We start from the raw sequence: 18019 nt of genomic DNA, 5'->3' as shown, positions 1-18019 counted from the left end.
TTCTGACCCTGAGAGAACTATCAGTTCTCTCTGATACTACTGAAGCTCCATGGAGCTACACTGGGATTAAAATTTAATGAGAATAAATCATCTTTTAGAATCATCACTGAAAAAACTAAAAAGAATACAATTCCTAGGAAATAAATGTCCCTTTCAAACTTCTTATAATGATCAAATACCAACAACAGTTCAGGTGTGAAACACTTCAACTATCAGCACACACAATAATAGACTACTTTTAATCGTATAATAAAAATCAAGTAAACTCAGATCTAATCAAACCACCCTAGCTTACATTTTTTGATGTTCAAGGCATAAAAATATTTTTACAATGAACAAACTCCTTCAGCTGTCATCTTCCTTCAATTCTATTCAGCATCTGGGTTGAACCTGGCAGCATATACACCCCAAACTCCCACAGGGTCCCCACTACCTTCAGCTTGACACTTCCCCATGTGAATGCTTCTGCGTTAATAACACATTAAAATAAAATGAACATATACTAAAACAGTAGTTCTAGAACATGTGAGCTGGCCATAGACACAAGACAAGTAGCAGTCACATTCAGAATACAATTTAGAACTATCATACAAGCAAGGAAGGATATTTTGGTAAACCTTATTCTTACCATATTCTTGTACTCCATTGCGAATTAAGGCAGAGGTGCTTAAGTCTTTATCTTTGTCTGCTACATGTAGACTACGTGTTAAAAACTGAAGACATTAGTTTAAAGGAACAAAACCCATGTGTTTTCATTGTATTCACATCATCACACTACCCAAACAGAAGCAGATGTGCTCCCTTACTGACACAGACCAGAAAAAGAACTTTTGTAAGAGAAAATGTATTTTAATAGCAAGTTACTTAACAGAGGTCTGATAGGTATAGAGAAGTACCAAATTTAAATGTGTTTGAGACTCTGATCTAACTTCCCTGTAGACACCTTGACATTTTATAAAGAGAGGCCTCATTCACAGTAATCTGGAACAGGCAGTAGCAGCTGTCAGGGTAACGAAGAAGAGCAATTAATGGGAGGTAGCCGAGCAAACGGGCTTAACCTCCATGGTTCTTACACTATGAGAGTGCGGATTCTTTTTGGAGTCATGCTAAAAGAACATCTGAAGAAAAATAAAACCAAATCTAACTGCATCATTACAGAGTGAAAAGGGAGAAGAGCCAGACAAAGCTCAACATGATACAGGAACAGATGCTCCACAAAATTAGTTATATGACATTCAAATCTACAAAAGGAGAAATGATATTATTGTTTTTCCTGCAAATAGATGAAACAAGGCAGAACATTCGCAATGAATAACACTCTAAACTTCTTACATAGGTAATGCTTAGATAATAATCACATACATACAGATAAGCCAGTTGCATATGCACTTTTTGTTACATCTTTTTAATTAACTATTCATATATCAGGCAGCAACATTTTAACTGCAGCTTAGAAATAAGACAGACTATTTTTTGTCCATAAATATACATAAATGGTTTTTAAAAAATTGTATCATTACTATGTATAGTTACTTAACAGACTGGAAAGGCTCCCAAGGTTTAACAAACAGTCTGATTACATACCTCATAGACCACCACCACATACTCTCCTGCGAGTTTAGCTCGTAGTTAATTACTGTATACTCGTAATTAGCCATGTGCTAGCCTCGTTCTGTGTGGCAGCACATGGCTATTTATAATATTACAATCAGTTAAATGCTAGACTGCAGGACAGTAAGCAGAGACCCTGCAGGAGAGCAGTACTGATAGGCAGGAGGTCTCTGATGGCATATAAGTACACATATAGAGTACCAGGAGCACAATATGGTGAGATTATGTTTGCAATGGATATCTTCAAATGGCATAACAAGCGTGAAAGTTCCCAGTTTACAGTTTATGTTGCTTTTATCAACTAGAGACGCACAATAACTCCTTACATTGGGGGGAGGGGTGTTGATGTATGCACAAAATCAAAACCATTGTCTGCATAATTGTTAACTTTGAACACTGGTGCAAGATGGAGCTGTGTAAGGGGCTGTGGCTGTTTCCATCTCATACCAAGAGAGTCTCACAAAACATTTGCAAAGGGCAAAGGGCACAGCTCTGTTTTCCCTTCCTCCCCTTCATCCAACAATCACAGCTACCACGCCAGTGAAAAGCGTGTGAATTTAAAACACTGCACTGCTTTATTTCAGAGTGTAAGATTCACATTCTTTGCCACAATTTCCAACTGCTGTGCCCACACAACACGGCAAATAACTTACCTCAAATTAACCCATATCCAGAATTCCCTAGTTCCATCCAGGCACAGCAGTTATGGTCTTATCATCCACTTCAATTGTGAATTTCATCCGTTTTGTTGCTGAGTGCCATAACCTTAATTAATGTAGCTTTCTAAATGTTAATACGACATGGTAACAAAAGAGTGTTTCTGGATGAACGGCATTTTCCTGCAACCACACAGCACAATTGCATGCAGTCTGACAAAGAAACGTGCCAATTCTATTTGCCAGTTCAAACGTGCTTGTTGTAGTTTTAGCAGTTAATTTGTGGCAGTCATATTTGCAATATGGGGAAATATTTTCAATGGCTCTCACAGAACCAGTTGTGTTGACAAAGTTTACACAGTGGAAAAGAAAACAGCACTGATTTGGTAGTTTGGAAATACATCCCTGCTTCTGTCCACAGCTGGTGTCTTTGCCACTGCTGGATATTTTCAGGATATATTTGTTCGGGAAACATGAATACAATTATTTTCAGAGGTTTTGGGGTTGCTAGTATTTTAGTTTTGCTTTGTTTCATTAGTTAACTAATCCTGAAGAGTGGTACTTTCAGCTTAGTTTTTTTCAGAAATAAAAACTAACCTAAAAAATACCACACGTCAAAATTACAGGCTACCTATAAAAAAAGCTGGAAAAATTCTGGCCTTGTTTAAGTCAAGCCAAGAGTTGTTAAATTCAACAGCGAACAAACAGGCAGGAGTGTTGTTCTGACGATTTAATAAAAACACAATCCAATTTACAGGAATATAGTTACTAAAAACTAAACGTAAACAAATAATTAAAATTAGCATGTAACTTTATGTATTTCCTACCTATGGAGTATTCAAAGGCAAATATTTAAAAGCAAACAAAGCACATTGCTTTCTCTCGCCACCCTCACAATTTCCAACATTTCCCAAGAACTGAAACACTCGGTGCTTGAAGGATGTTTACATCCATTGGTAAAGTAGCCTAAGGAGCACCTGCTTCTCTGCTCATATTGTTACTTTGAGAATGCATCACCTTTCCTGAACAGACCCTTTTCAGAGCACTGTTTATAAATACGGGTTTTTCTTAAGATTCTTCTTCTAGGTAGCTTTATGAATGTAGAGTTTTATTATAGAAATTACATAAACATAGCCCTCTGTACCATGCTTGTGAAGCCATCTTCCACAAGAGCTGACTAAACTGGTTTTCGTAGAAAATGGTGCTCAACTGCTAAACTGTTCTGCAGATAACTGCAAATGCCTCCAAGTTAAGAGCATTTAGTTCTGGTAGGAAATTTCACTATATTTCTTACTCATATTTCTATGAATCCTTAATCTTGATTCACTAGAGCCAAAGTTTTGTATTCTGCAGCAATGTAAGCCACTGTTTGACTTTCAAACTTAATTACTCTAAGCTGGAATAGGCATGACACATTCCTTAACCCTAGGCAGAAAAGCTATGCATGGTCTGCTCTTACAGCACTCTCAGATGGGAGTCCAGGCCTCTAATATTTAAAACTTCATGCACAAACTGTTTTCTGGCAAGATTCTGCTCCAGCCCATCTGCTACTCTGACATGGTGCCCACTCAGAAAACACTATGCCAGGTTCAGTGGAGTACAGGTGCCAAAGATGGCTGAAGGGAGTGCCCTCCATAAGGCAACAGGTGCCCTATCTTTCATCCAAAGCTGTTCCTGTTACCGTGTAGCACTGCTCAGAAATACCGATGGGGGGTGGGGGTGTAAATCAAACCTGCTCTCTTGACTTTCTAGTTTTACTTAGCACGTCAGAGTCTCAATCCTGACCAGAACTCTTGCCAGGTGGACTAACAAGGAGCACAACAGGAGCTCCCAAATCACAGGTCCCATACACATGGGAAAAAAGCCCCAGCACATTAAGTGGCAGAACACTAAAGTGTAATAGTAATGATCTTTGCAAACTTTGTCACAGGTTTTAGACTACAGTGTGAAAATGTGTTATGCTTTGAAAGATAAGGTTTCTAGCCACCAAAAAATTAGAAGAGGGAAGATTCAGAGGAAGCAGTCATCAGCAGAACTAGTTGAGGTAAGGAATATTTCCACTTTAATATATGGTGGAGGCTGATCCTGTACCATAAGGTCAGCCCTAAGTAACGACCGAACAGCAAACCCAGGTTCAATTTATAATATATTTTGCTCATAAACAGGGTGAAAAAATTAGGTATTCTGCTTGCTATATCTCCATTTATAAACTTTAATATTAGTGACTAGTTAAACAGACTCTTAAGACTCTCTCCTGGAATGGTGTTTGTCTGCCAACGCATTTATTTTCACACAAAGTTCAAACCTGCATGTACAATGAGACCTTTGCTGAAATGCATTTTAACATCTGAAGGTTAAGAAAAATCCATCCCTAACCAGTTACCTACTAGACCTATTAATTACAGGAGTTTGCTATTAATATTCTTTCCATTGAGTTTATAAAAATCATGCTGAATGTATATCTTTTGGTGTAATTTTTACTGCATTTTTGTTTGCTGTACTATAGTAAATATTTTCAGTGAAGTTAATTTAAGCAATTGTTGAAGTACTTTGTTTCTTTAGAACCAATTGCTAAAGCTGGCTTCCTAACACAAACCAAGGAATGAACAGTATGACAATAACAGAACGTGCTTCCATCAACGCTTCTCTTCCTTGACACATATACACCCCTGCTCACAGGAATACAAATTATCCATGGAAATTACTCTTCTGAAATACAAACAACCTTTCTTTCACACCTCAGCCTGATTCCCAGAATACCAGGCCTCAGAGTAACAGCACTGTACTGTGGTCCAACCTTAGAAGCAGAAAAGGCCACAACTACACCTCTTCACTAGAAGCAGAGCTCTCTGTGCTCCTTATATTAGAAGATAATATTCACCTATTTAATCACTGTTTACTGCTCAAGCAATTCTTCGCTTCTTCTTGGAAAATGAGGGTAAAAAAAAGAAGAAAAAGGATGGTGTGCTGCTAGTTATACCAGTGACAGGTCTCCAAGCAGAACAGAATTATCACTGATTATAGTTTTATCAATTTGTCCTTTCCTGAGCTTCTCATATTGTAACAACACATTCAAAAATAGCAGCCAAACAGAAACACTTAAACATCTGCAGCAAAGCCAGCTACCAAAAATGGTTTCAAAACTCTGAGTTTTCACCTATCGTTTACAAAGTTCCATTACAATATACAGGTATAACACAATTAAAACAAATCTACAATTTAATAAGTTCTGTTGTAAAAGACACCATCTAACAAACACGTGTATGTCTGTGAGTGTACAAAATTTTTTTCAGAACCATCAGTTTCCATGAGAAGGAAGCCTGCAAGAAGATAGTGCTGTGTACAGATTTCACTGTGACAGTGGAATCGTAACAAAAGATTGCGTGACCTTTCTGCATTTAAATTTTCAGTCCAAATTGTGCATTAATAGAGTGCTTGCAGGAGGACTAGATAATGATTTATATAAAGACTGGTGTTAATTACCGGCTGTGATCAAGAAGATAAATGAGATAACGTAAGGCTCTCAGTAGCACCCACCTCAACTCTTGCTTAATTTTCCAATGTAGTGCTACTGTTCTCCACAGGGCTACAAAATATCCGTGAGACACCAATATGTCACCCTTTAATTCTTTCTCAGTTGCTCTCTGTTCTGCTCCCTCTTATCAAAGGGATAACAGTTCTATCTGAGGCACCTGACAGCAAATCAGCATTAGTAACAAAAATAAAATAAAACTTCTGACATGCAACACCATAGTTAATTCCAGCATATGAGCTATATTGCACTTGCTACAACAAAGCAATGCTTGAGAGAACACCTCTAGATGGTTTCTATTTTTTTCTGGCAACAACAGCAGCTCCCCTCTTCAGGAGTACTGGGAGGAATCAGTATGTGTAAGCCTTCAGCATCTGGATTTGCTCTAGTCAAGACACAAATGCAAAGGGAATTCAAAAGAAGTAACAAGTCAACAAAGAAACAGACAAGATAGCACAGATAGGAAAGAGAAAGAATAATCAGAAAACCTGGAAAAATGTTTCTGAGGCAGGACAGAACTTGTAGATACTGATAACTTTCAGGTACATAATTATAAGTTTAGAGGCCCTGCATCTGAAGAGACTATTTGCATCCTAACTCTCAGGGTCAGTAAATGGCTTTCAGCGAGTTTGACTTAGTGAAGAGGACTTTCCATGGAATGCATTCCTTGTAAATATATTTTGCAGAGACAGCATAAAATTTCTCCAGAACATTGTTATAGATTAATGGAGTATGAAGTACCCTTAATGGGAAATTAAGCTATAACAACGCACATCAAAATCTTTACACCGCTACTGTAAAAATAACTATTAAAAGATACAGCCAGCAAAGTTAACCTTTACTTTTATAAAAGGGCTGTGCTGTGCATATCTGGCAGGCAGTAGAATCTGCCTCCTGTCTTGTCCATCTCTCTACATCTCTTTCTGGGTTAGCCTCTCAATGCAAGTTTAATGGTCCTCCCATATCTTGCTGTATATGCACTCAAAACTAGTTTCAACAGCATAGAGAAAGAAGGTGCCTCTCAGTACCAAGCATCCAAATCTTACTCTCAAAGGTTCATCTTCTATTACACTCCCCTTGACTCTCAAAGACAACTAAACTCTTGTATAGGATCAAGCCCTAAAAAACCTACTGAACAGTATGCTTTAAACAACATAAACATGTATCAGAGATAAAAAGGTAGACTAAACAAAAAAGCTTCAGTCAGTGTCAATACTTGGGAACAAATCTTGTTCATTTCCTCTTTTAATTGTAGGATGACCTACAAGGGTAACTAAAGCCTTCAGTTCAGCACTACGTGTTAAAATTCACTGGTCATTCCGAAAAGATCAAATGAAAACAAATATCATTTTAAAACTGACTGCAGTGTTTCTTCAGCCATGTAGTCTTACGAAAGCCACTTACAAAAAAAACCACAGTACAGTAATAGCAAAGGTCCTAAACTGTATTTGCGTTCTCAACTAATTCACTGACTGCTTTCCACCTTGGTTCAGTGGGAGCCAAATGCAACAAACACCAAACTGTATGAAATCATCTCAGTGGTCTGTGTGATCAGCCACAAAACTAACCAAATCAAATCTGCATGAAACTGACAGACTCCCCTATGCTATAACACCCACAAGATCCAGTGTGACTTCACTACAACAGAATATGACAGAGCTACATTCCAACTGATTCAGGAATACGTTTTTTTTGTCTTAAATGTGGAGAGCTATACTCACTAGAACCTTCCTCCCTGCACTGCATCAGCAGTTCCCGCAGTCTCTTCTCTCCACATAAGCCTTCTGCAAGTTTCCATCTTCCTTTTCTTTATCCTTGAATGGCAATATCCAGAGACACTTGAACTTTACTTCTTAGCTCATGCTAAGTTGTATATTCTTATGGTACCGTCTCACATAAACTCCGTGTACTGCATCTTGTCAACATAACCAACTGATGTTTCAAAGAAGGTCATAACAAACTATCAGTATCAAAAGAAAAAAAAAGAACGTAAATATTCTGAAAGTGTGCCTGCTAACAGCAGTTAGTTGAAACTCCTACCAAACCCATTGGGTCAGTTTATAGAGCAGTTAGGTATGAGTCAACTGTATCAGTTCCAGAGGAAACCAAACAGAAGCTCCACTACAGGAGCCAACCAGATGAACCTCAACTACTAAGAGCAACATAAGGATTCAAAACATTTCCTTCAAACAGCCTCAAACCATGAACTTGACGAGAAAATTCAGTGCAGCAGACCATACCAAATCTAGCCCAAAGAAAAACAAGCTCTCATATATAGGGTGGATGTAGGACTGTAGCTACCAACTGTTGCCATTTCTTCATTCACTTCTGTTTAGCCAATTACCTTGCAAACATATACACAGCCTTAGTTTTCTCCAGGTTTTTCAGTGACCGCTTATTTTGTGGAAAAGCAGTAGCAGTGGCATTTAGGTTGCTACTGAAATCTTTTTGCTTCATTTACACAGGCATTCAGTGGAACAAAGTGCCAACTTATGCCTTTTCCCCTCCCTGGAAATTTTCTCCACTCAAACCTGAACTCTAGATGCAATTTAATTCCAGATACACAAGTAAAATTGTCCACCCTCTGTAGTTTATAGGCACACATTAATAACTGGAATAACAGTAGAACTGGGCAACCACTTTAGAGAAGCAACATCTCACCACATATGGGACTATCGCACCATGAAATAAAATACAAATCTTCAGTTGCCATTCAGTTCTTCGTGATTAACCACAATGACAATGAGGGAAAAAACAAGGAAGAACACTTCAGTGCAATATAAAATGTTCCTGAACAGCTGAAATCAGCTAAGCACCATGAGACAGTCAGATGTAACAAAGATCACAGTAAATCTGTCACCATGAGACCAGTGGCACAAGTGTTACATTTATGTCTGCAAATATGAAAAGAGCACACACGCTAACCCTTCTACAGAAAATGAACACTCTTTCTCTCTACAGTAGGTGCTTGATACTACAATTTGACACTGATGGACAACTCCTTCACCTCTATGAAACCACACTGAATCCAGCACAGCTCTGCATATTTGAAAGGAAGGTGTGACATATAATGCTTGTTCTAGTGAAAACCTGTTTCGTTATAAAAATCTGTAAATCACAGAAAGTGAAAAGCTCATGGTGCATAACAGTGTATTAACAGATTAATTCTGACAAATCACTTCATATGAAGGAAACATCATTAAGAGATCAACCAAAAGAAAAACATGGGAAACAATCAAAACTATTTTCCACGGCAGAAAAATGCAAAAAGAGGAAAAAATAAAAAATTAAGGTATACCTGATTTATGCATACAAGGAATTTGATTTAAGGATAGCAAACCTGCTTATCAAGTTTTAAACATTAATACTGCAAGTATAGAGTTAATGTATTTCTAACTTTTGGCTCTAGAGACTATGCACTAACTGATTCTAGATAATTATTTACTGTTGCCTTAATACAAGCTCAATTTAGTCTCTAGCAGTCACTGTGGGCTAGTTTGTTTGTGTACATTTGCCACTGAAAAACAAATAAACAGCTTGTAATATTGTCTTGAAAACAGGAATTCTCTTTCATAGAGACCAGGACTAGTAACATACACTATAACCTTTTCAATGACCCAGAATGCTTTACAAACCACCTTTTAGAACAATTAATTCTTTATAAATCAGACTGAGTGAAACGCAGCTTTTTCAGAATAAAATACAGAAATATAGGCTAGAGAAACAGAGAACATCATTTCTACCTCTAGTTAAAGACTTTGATTCAGAGGCAACACCCTGCTAACCATCATTACTGTTAATTTTCTTGGATGAAAAGTGAAAGTAGACTTAACCAGAAGATAAATCTTCCAATAACTGGAAACCCAGAGTGCTCCAGAGCACAAGACTGGGTTAAGTCCAAAGCAGCAGCTCACAAAAGCATCATCATCACCTTGAAGAGCATCGCTTGGCAGTGCCCTTTGGTAGTCCCATAAAGATGCACTACAAGCCAGCAATATGGGCTGGACAGCCCATGGAGAAAACACTGCACCATGAGCAACACTTTGAACAACAAGAACACCCAACAGGGTGCTGAAAACCTCAAAAAACTACAGTTCAATACAGACGACCACCACCGTGCTAACAAAAGTAACTTTTCAAACTCATTCAGCCTCACTCATATCAGAAAGTGACAAAGAAATTGACATGTGACCCCTCTAATCACCACCTGTATTTTACCTAAGTAGATCAGGCCAAACCCTCCCTGGCCTATCTGACTGCCCAGCCTCCAGCCTTTTCCTTCTGTGTCTTTCAGGATCATGTCCTTCGGGAGAGGAACCGGCAGCTTGCCCCTGCCTCGACCCTTCGGCGGCATCGCACCTTCAGAGGGGGAAAGAAATGAGAGAGAAAGTTGACTTTTTGTCAGACGAATCGCCGTCTCCACACGACCCCTGCCCAGCTCCCTCTCAGGGCGGCTCGGGAACAGAGACCCACCACGGTCAACCTCCCAAAGAGAAACTTCCCGCAGGCCGGGAGCGCCCGCCCTCAGCGGGAGGAGAAGGAAACGGCGGGACGGCGTCTTTCCGCCGGGGAAAGCCCGAGGCGGGGACACAGGGGAAGAGCCCGGGACAGCCCCGGCCGGACAACCCCGCGGCTTCCCGCCGGCCCTCAGCAGCCCCGGGGGAAAAAGGAAGGGAGGGCGATGTCTCGCGGCGTTTCCCGCCTTCCCTCTGCCACCCTGAGCGCGTGGAGGCGAAGGGGGGGGGGGCGGTGTTGCGGGCGGGCTCGCGCGGGCTCGCGCGCCGTTTCCCGCTCTCTTTCAGCCGCCCCGAGCGTATTCTCACAGGGGAGAATACGATGTCTCGTGCCGCTTCCCGCCCTCCCTCAGAGCCGCCCAGCCCCGGTCGAGCTGGGCTGATCACGGCGGGGGGAGTGTGGTGGACTTCGAAAATGCCGGCAAATAAACTTTCCTAAGACTCGTGTTGGAGTTTTAGAAAGCAAGCAGTCTTTATCAGGCCTGGGCAACCTGAAGGAGTGATCTCCATCGATCGTGTGCATCGACACACGAGCTGGTCACAGAATATTTCCCACTTAGATGTATGTGCATAAATTCTCCCAGAAATCTGATGCATATCCTGTTACTTTCCAAGGACTAATTTTAATGTTGTTATGAACTTCATGGCAGTCAAAACTCTTGATGAATTGCAGCTTTTGCTCCAGCTCTCTGCTTGACCTTGACTTTAAGATGGGGAGAAACTCCAAACAGAGATGATTACAGAAGAATGTCATCTGTTCAGGACAGAACATACTTAACATGTTATCATCTGCAAAGAATGAAGAGTATCTGGAAAAACACTGCTTGAAAGAAAATATGCTATCAGAGGGACATAGACTCAGAGAGAGGTTTGGGTTGGAAGAGACCTTAAAGATCATCCAGTTCCAACCCCCCTGCCATGGGCAGGGACACCTCCCACTGGATCAGGGTGCCCAAGGCCCCATCCAACCTGGCCTTGAACACCTCCAGGGGTGGGACAGCCACAGCTTCCCTGGGCAACCTGTGCCAGTGCCTCACCCCTCTCATCATGAAGAAATGTTTCCTTGCGTCTAGTCTAAATCTTTTCCTCTCCAGTTTATGGCCGTTCCCCCTCATCCTATCACTACAAGCCTTTATAAACAGTCCCTTCCCAGGTTTCTTGTAGCCCCCATCAGGACATTCCATCTAACTTTCAAAAAATACACTTACTTAGATGAAACTTTGCTGTACTTTAGCTTCAATCAAAGGTATTCCACGTTTTGTAGTAGTAACTACTGCTTGTATCAGTATTGTGCTGTGTTTCCCACACAAGCAGTAGTTACTACTACAAAACGTGGAATACTTTTAATCTTACCTCACAGAATCATAGAATTGTGTGGAGGGGACAAAGTTCCAGCCTCATGCTCCCCAGTCTGTGTGTATATCCAGAGTTGCCACACCCCAGGTGGAAAATCCAGCACTTGTCTTTGTTAAGCTTCATGTGGCTGGTGATTGCCCAGCTCTGATTTGTCCGGATCCCTCTGCAGGGCCTCTGTGCCCTCGAGAGCATCATCTGCAAACTTAGTATACCTTGAAGTCCAGCATCCAGGTCATTTATGAAGACATTAAAGAGTACAGGCCCTAAGATCACTGCTAGTGCCTGGTCACCAGCCAAATATTGAAATGCCCAAGAAATGCAGAGGGCGTTACAATGCCCCCACATGTGCTCATCAAGGTTGTTCTGATAACATGTTGAGCAGTGTTCTCATGGAAATGATGGAAACTTCTGGTCTGACATTATCCTCTCAGCCTGACCTTGGTACCAGGAAAGATTATGGAGCAGTTCATCTTGAATGCGCTCTCCTGTCAAGTGCAGGTTAACCAGGGCAGCAGGCCCAGCCAGCACAGGTTCATGAAGAGCAGATCCTATTTGACCAACCTGATCTCATTCTATGATTGAGCGACCCACCTACTAGATGAGGAGAAGGCTATGGATGTTATTTACCTCATTTTTCAGTAAAGCCTTTGACACGGCCTGTCACATGGCCTTAAATTGTGCCAGGAGAGATTTAGATTGGATATTAGCAAAAAAATTTCTGTACTGAAGGAGTGGTGGAGCATTGGCACAGGCTGCCCAGGGAAGTGGTGGAGTCTTCTTTGCTGGAAGCGTTCGAATAATGTGTAGACATGGCACTTCAGGACATGTTTTATTAGGCAGGGTGGTTTTGGGCTGATGGTTGGACTGTATGACCCAAGAGGTCTTATCCAGACTTAATGATTCTGTTACCCACTGAAGAAACAGCATTTTCCCAGATAGACTGCAGAGGCTGAAGAACAATGCATGAGTCCTGACAACCTTTTTTTATTAAAGAAATTTCTCCAGAAGATATCAAACCTCTTTGTTTCACAGAGGAGATGCCTGCAAAAGAAAAAAAAAATTAACAAACTATATCACTTCGCTGACAAATTCCTTTCAGAAGCTGTGAAATCCATAGATTTCATGGAGCAGAACCCAGCTACAAAAGATCTTTGAGGTATATATCCTACAATTCAGGCGAGAGTATTTACCTAGCTTAGGTATTTTTTAGAGGGATAGTAGACTTAAGACAGAAGATTCTAAAGCTTTTATCATTCATTACCATAGCTGAAAATCCTTAAAAGACAGATCCAGAGGAAAGTAGATTAATAATATCACCCAGACAAAAAGAAACCCAAACAAAACAATGACAACAACAACAAAAAAGCTTATTACAAAAGGTTTCCTGTCCATGCCAGGCCACTTCTGAAAAATTAGGGTTTTTTGGCACTGAAATCCAGATGTTCATTAATAAACAACCATAACAAATAAGCCCCAAAATGCATACAAATGTCACTAGAAAAATTTTCATAACATTCAGTTCTAGATAAGACAAATTAACACATATATCTCTTCAAAAAAAAAAAAAAAAATCTGTTGATCAAAGACCTTATCTTAAATAAGGTCTAACCGGATTAGAATTTAGTACTAAGACATTTTGCCCTATAAATAGCACATTCCTGTGGTTTTTGGGCGGGATTGAGAAAACCACTTTTCCTATGCGTCTGAACTGGAGACATGACTTTTTGCATATCATCAGCCAATTATGAGCTCAACCAAGAAACATGAGCTTCATTTGGTCAGGTTAAAGCTTCCATTGCCTCTTCACAGTTGCTCCAAATTAGCAGTTTGCAAATGAGGGAAACGAATGGCCAAAATAATGACAGATACTAAGGTGGGGGTTTTATTTGTTGTTTGGGGCTTTTTTTCAGGAAAGCCTAATTGTGATGGATGCTACTTCACTTCAAGGTGATATAACCAGTATTACTGCCAAATTCAAGCAACCTTATAGAGAAAGGTGTGTATGTTAAGAGTAAAAATATACAAATCCTGCTAACGTACAACTGAAAGTGCTACCAAATTACTGTTATTTTACTTACTAATGTCACATTGCTGCAAACAGCTGAGGGCCACAGGCCCTTCCAATGAAGAATCTATCCCTCCTGCAGCTCAGGAGGGCATTTTCTTTTTACTCAGAATTATACATGAGAAGCGGTGGGAAAGGCTCTGGTTGGATATTTACTTCGTACTCCTACTGTCTTTAGGGGTTTATTCATTTATTTTGTTTGTTATGTGCAATATTGAAATGTGATAGGTGAGAAAATCTTATGAGTTTCTCTGTGGAATCAGTATGGGTGTGGTCACTGTCGCCTTACTGAAAAAGAAAATAGTGGTGATTTACTTTTTAGGTTATTCTGTGCTTATTGCTAATATCCTGGACTACCCCTTCTGCAAGGTAAGTACAGTGATCTAGCTCTGGGGTGAAGATATCAGCGCAAATTATTTTGCATTGTGGATCAATGTTACATACCTAAATAAAGTTTGAATGTATAGTTCTGCCATCTAGCTATGTATTAAAGTGTCTGGTGCCACTTAAAATCTGGCCTTTTGGATTTGTAGGTGCCCAAGAGTCACTTTGAAAGTTGCAAGTAAGCCTGTGAAGTGTAGAAGATTTCAGTCATTTACATGAAATCTTGCAGTATCGCATACACAAAGCCCCTATATTTGCTACTGTATGTAAGCAACTTGTAGCTTATCTCACTGTTGTATTGTAATGCTTTTGTGGTATTTAACACTGACATTTTAGCACTTCCACATTTAATTCCCCCTCTCCGCTCCAGATCTCCTTGCTGCTTAAAATATCATGGCTAAATTTACGCTAGAGATGTAACATCTCTGTATTAAGACCATTGACGATGAGGGATCAAGTTTCAGACTGCTTCGCACTTTCTGCCGAGAAATCTATTTGTGTTCATACTTGAGTCCCAAGTGCTTGTGTGCGTATTCAGTTGTCACTGTGCTCACTGCCAGTTTCTTAGAACTTTTAAAGTAATTACATTTTACAGTATCAAGGGATCTCAAACATCCAGGGGGCATGTTGCCCAACTCAGTCACTGTCTAGGTGCATTGACACCCATTTTAAAGACTCTTGACTCTATTTTGTGTGGCTGGCCCCGTGATGGAGATCACATAATTACAATAATTAGGAAGCTCACCTCAGGATATTATCAGAGCAACCCACCCAAACCTAAGTCCATATGGTTTGAAATAGCTAATGAGTCAGTTAATGTGCTATGTCCAGGAGTAATGGACGCTCAATATGGATGGCATGAAGACATAATTTACCTACTTTCTGACTGATTAAGGTTTTCTGTGTAAACAGTTCTTGTATTTTGCATCTCACATTAAGTTCACAGTTTTAAAGGCTTTTACGTGTTAAACAGAGCAGAAGAAAACAGACTTTTAAAAGGCAGACAAGAAATTAGTCTGGTCTTTAAAGACAATGCAAAAAGATGGAGAACTTGTAAGTTTCATCTCAAATATAATACTGCAAACAAATTAACTGAAAAGTTCTGATTAAGTACAGGAGCAATGCCAATAGCTGACATACCCTTTCATGTCAAGTAGCCTGAATGAACGAATGACTCCCACACTTCTAGAGGGACTGCTTTAGCCTCTGTAAGCTGTCTACTCAGTCCCCATTTAACACTCACCTTGCTACTGATGCCCTGGAAATATGTAACCAGCTCTACATCCAGAATTAACCAGAAAAGTATATTAATACCATGCAGTCACACCTTCTGGCAACAAAAGCCCTGAAACAGGGAAGTAGTGCTGTCTGTATTTTGAATGAGCTACAGGTTCTGTCTGTACAGTCAGGGTCAAGATTCTTTTCCCCAACGCTGTTTCTGCTTTTGCATTATTTTAGTGGCTGTTGGGATGAGATGTTACTCCCAGTTCCTATCACTATAACTGAAAAGTCACTCAGCCCCTGGATGTGTTCCTTCTCTCTTGTATGTCAGAGGTTTTATTGCTCATACTTTTAGAAGGCAATTATTTATGAGCACTGTAGAAAAATTGTTTTCTTATCCATGTTTACTTACTTCCAGAAACTTGCAAAGAGATAATTTAAGTTTATTGTTGTTGTGGGAATGGGTTGTAATTGCAGGGAGGGCAGAATGTCTCATGGTTAGAGCAGAGAAGGGTATCAGGAATGATATTCCTTATGGGAGCAATTCCACGAATCCTAATCCTGGCTTTACTACTGACTGACCTTATGCGAATAATTTCATATCTGTTTCATTTTATCCATGTGAAGCAGTCCAGGTGGCTTATTTTAAGGTGCTGAGATTCTTAGGTGAAAGTTACTGTCTATGCATTATTGCTATGGCTATTATCTGATGGTGAACATTAGCCCTACCTTATTGCAGGACCTGTGATGTGTTTGAACTGATGAACACATGTTCTTCTCTCTGTCACTATTTCAAGCTTATTTTATTCAGGCTTCTCCGCCCCAAAACCAATGGACACACAAAATTTGCATAAAGTTGAAGTTATTACAGCCTTAGAAAGGAAATTAGGAGTTTGCCTCCACTGATATTCTCATGTGTTTTATCCTAGGCATAAAAGTAAAGATACACTGATCCAGAAAGTAGGAGGAAGGTTGCTAAGCTTCCATAGTGTTTAATACTGAGACACTGTGTCTTTTCAAAGAATATCTAGGGATGGAAATGAAATAACTACAGGAATATTAGTAGTAGTGCACTAGTGTTCTTGATCTACAGGAAGCAGTGACTTTTTTTTTTTTTCTCTCTATACAGCAGCGTATTACTCATTTAAGACTCTCCACTTCAGAGACTATTAACATGAACTTATCTGAGTAGGGAAACTCATCTGCCACAGCATTCGTTATTCATGTATCAATGCTACTTTTTTATGTACAAACTTAATTATGATGGTAGGATATATTAAATATGACTTATTTTACTACAAAAATTGATTTTTTTTTTCTTGGCCTCAGAATAAATATTGATCTTCATGATCTTTAAATGTAGTGCAAAGGTCCATTATATTAATAGTGTATTAATAGAAAGTAGCCCTGACCACACAATATTAATATATTTGCATTGTTATTTCTCAGATCCCATCCATAAGGAAAGAGGCAGGGTGCCAATGCCTCTTTTCCCAGGAGAAATCAGGAAGCTGTTTATTTTAATGACTGTTCAGGCTGTTTTCAATTTGTTGTTGTGCTTTGGGGTTTTTCTTTTTTTTGCTTTTTTTTTTTTAAATTAAAAACAGTGGTGAAGTGGCAAATAGATTGTATAATGTATCTAATAAGATAGCAATGTGTTGCTTTTCCAGCATGCCCAGGAAAGCAAGTCACAGTCATTTGAAAGTGCTCCACTACCCAGTTCCATGAGCAAAGCCATGTGAAAGGAGACTGATGGGATAATTGGATGATCTTGGTTAGTAAATTCTGTATCTGTGGCCCTGATTTCTCCAGTAATCACAATAATCATGCTAGTAATTTCCCAAACAGCTGATTTTTAGAAGCAGTTAGCTTATTCAAGTGAGGATTTGCCCTGCTTGTGAGACTTTCCCCCCCCTCATTTTGCATTTATAGTGACATTTGAAAATTTAACTGCTGTTAGATCTTTTGTTTTTAAATATTCCTCATGAACTTGTTGTGTATGACTTTTCTATGAAGTCTGCTCTATAAAGAGCAGGGATAAGAGCTCATGCATTGAAATAAACTTTAAATAATACCGGATAGTTTCTAGAGGTCCTGAAAAAACAGTGCTCACTTAAAGGAGGAATATTTGCCTGCCTTTTATAAATGCTGTTTTATGAATGGTGTTTCTTTTTAATAACGTGTTTTGAATGTTTTGCATCGCGTGATAGAAGAGGGAAGATGGCAACTTCCATTCCATAGTTTACAGACAGCAGGAAGAATAAATGTGTCTAATATGACGTACTACCATACAGAAAATACTTACAAATAAGAAAATAAAGTGATTTGAGCAACTGAAAAAAGGTAGATTTCAACAGTTTGCAGCTTTAGAACTTATTTTGAAAGAAAGAATAATAACAGTCCATGATGATAAATGGAAGCTGCAATAAAATGCAGTATTGCTTTGAATTGTGCCAAACTAACCAGGTATCTGTCTTTGCTAAGATAACTGATTTGCCAGATAAGTGTGATAGACCAAATCATTTGCGCTTTAGCAAGGCATTTAATACAGAATCACATGGGAAATTATTAATTAAGCTGCAGAATGTGTTGAGTAAATGCAAGAAGTGTAACGAAAAGTGGAGAAATGGGCAAGAAGTAATAAATTGAAGGGGGCAATTGTGAATGAGAGAGAGGTTGT

The 18019-nt window shown here is 39.4% G+C and overlaps 1 protein-coding gene across 2 annotated transcripts in view; it reads right to left on the bottom strand.

Annotated features, from left to right (window-relative positions):
- The window catches only part of VRK2 (VRK serine/threonine kinase 2), a 46271-nt gene extending 35771 nt beyond the window's left edge, over positions 1–10500 (bottom strand). Inside the window, exons 1-2 of one of the 2 annotated variants that reach the window (XM_054062474.1) lie at positions 10273–10500; positions 10018–10158 (exon numbers count right to left, since the gene is read on the bottom strand). In XM_054062474.1, coding sequence (XP_053918449.1) covers positions 10018–10153 — 136 coding nt within the window. In that variant the 5' untranslated portion in view covers positions 10154–10158; positions 10273–10500. Of the gene's footprint in view, positions 1–10017; positions 10237–10272 lie in introns of those variants that run through there. The other variant, XM_054062475.1, reaches the window with a different exon arrangement.
- Between the last annotated feature and the right edge of the window lie 7519 nt (positions 10501–18019).

The sequence above is a fragment of the Cuculus canorus genome, chromosome 3 (assembly GCF_017976375.1).
Source record: "Cuculus canorus isolate bCucCan1 chromosome 3, bCucCan1.pri, whole genome shotgun sequence".
Classification (NCBI taxonomy): Eukaryota; Metazoa; Chordata; class Aves; order Cuculiformes; family Cuculidae; genus Cuculus; species Cuculus canorus.
This window is presented reverse-complemented; position numbering and strand designations above follow the sequence as displayed.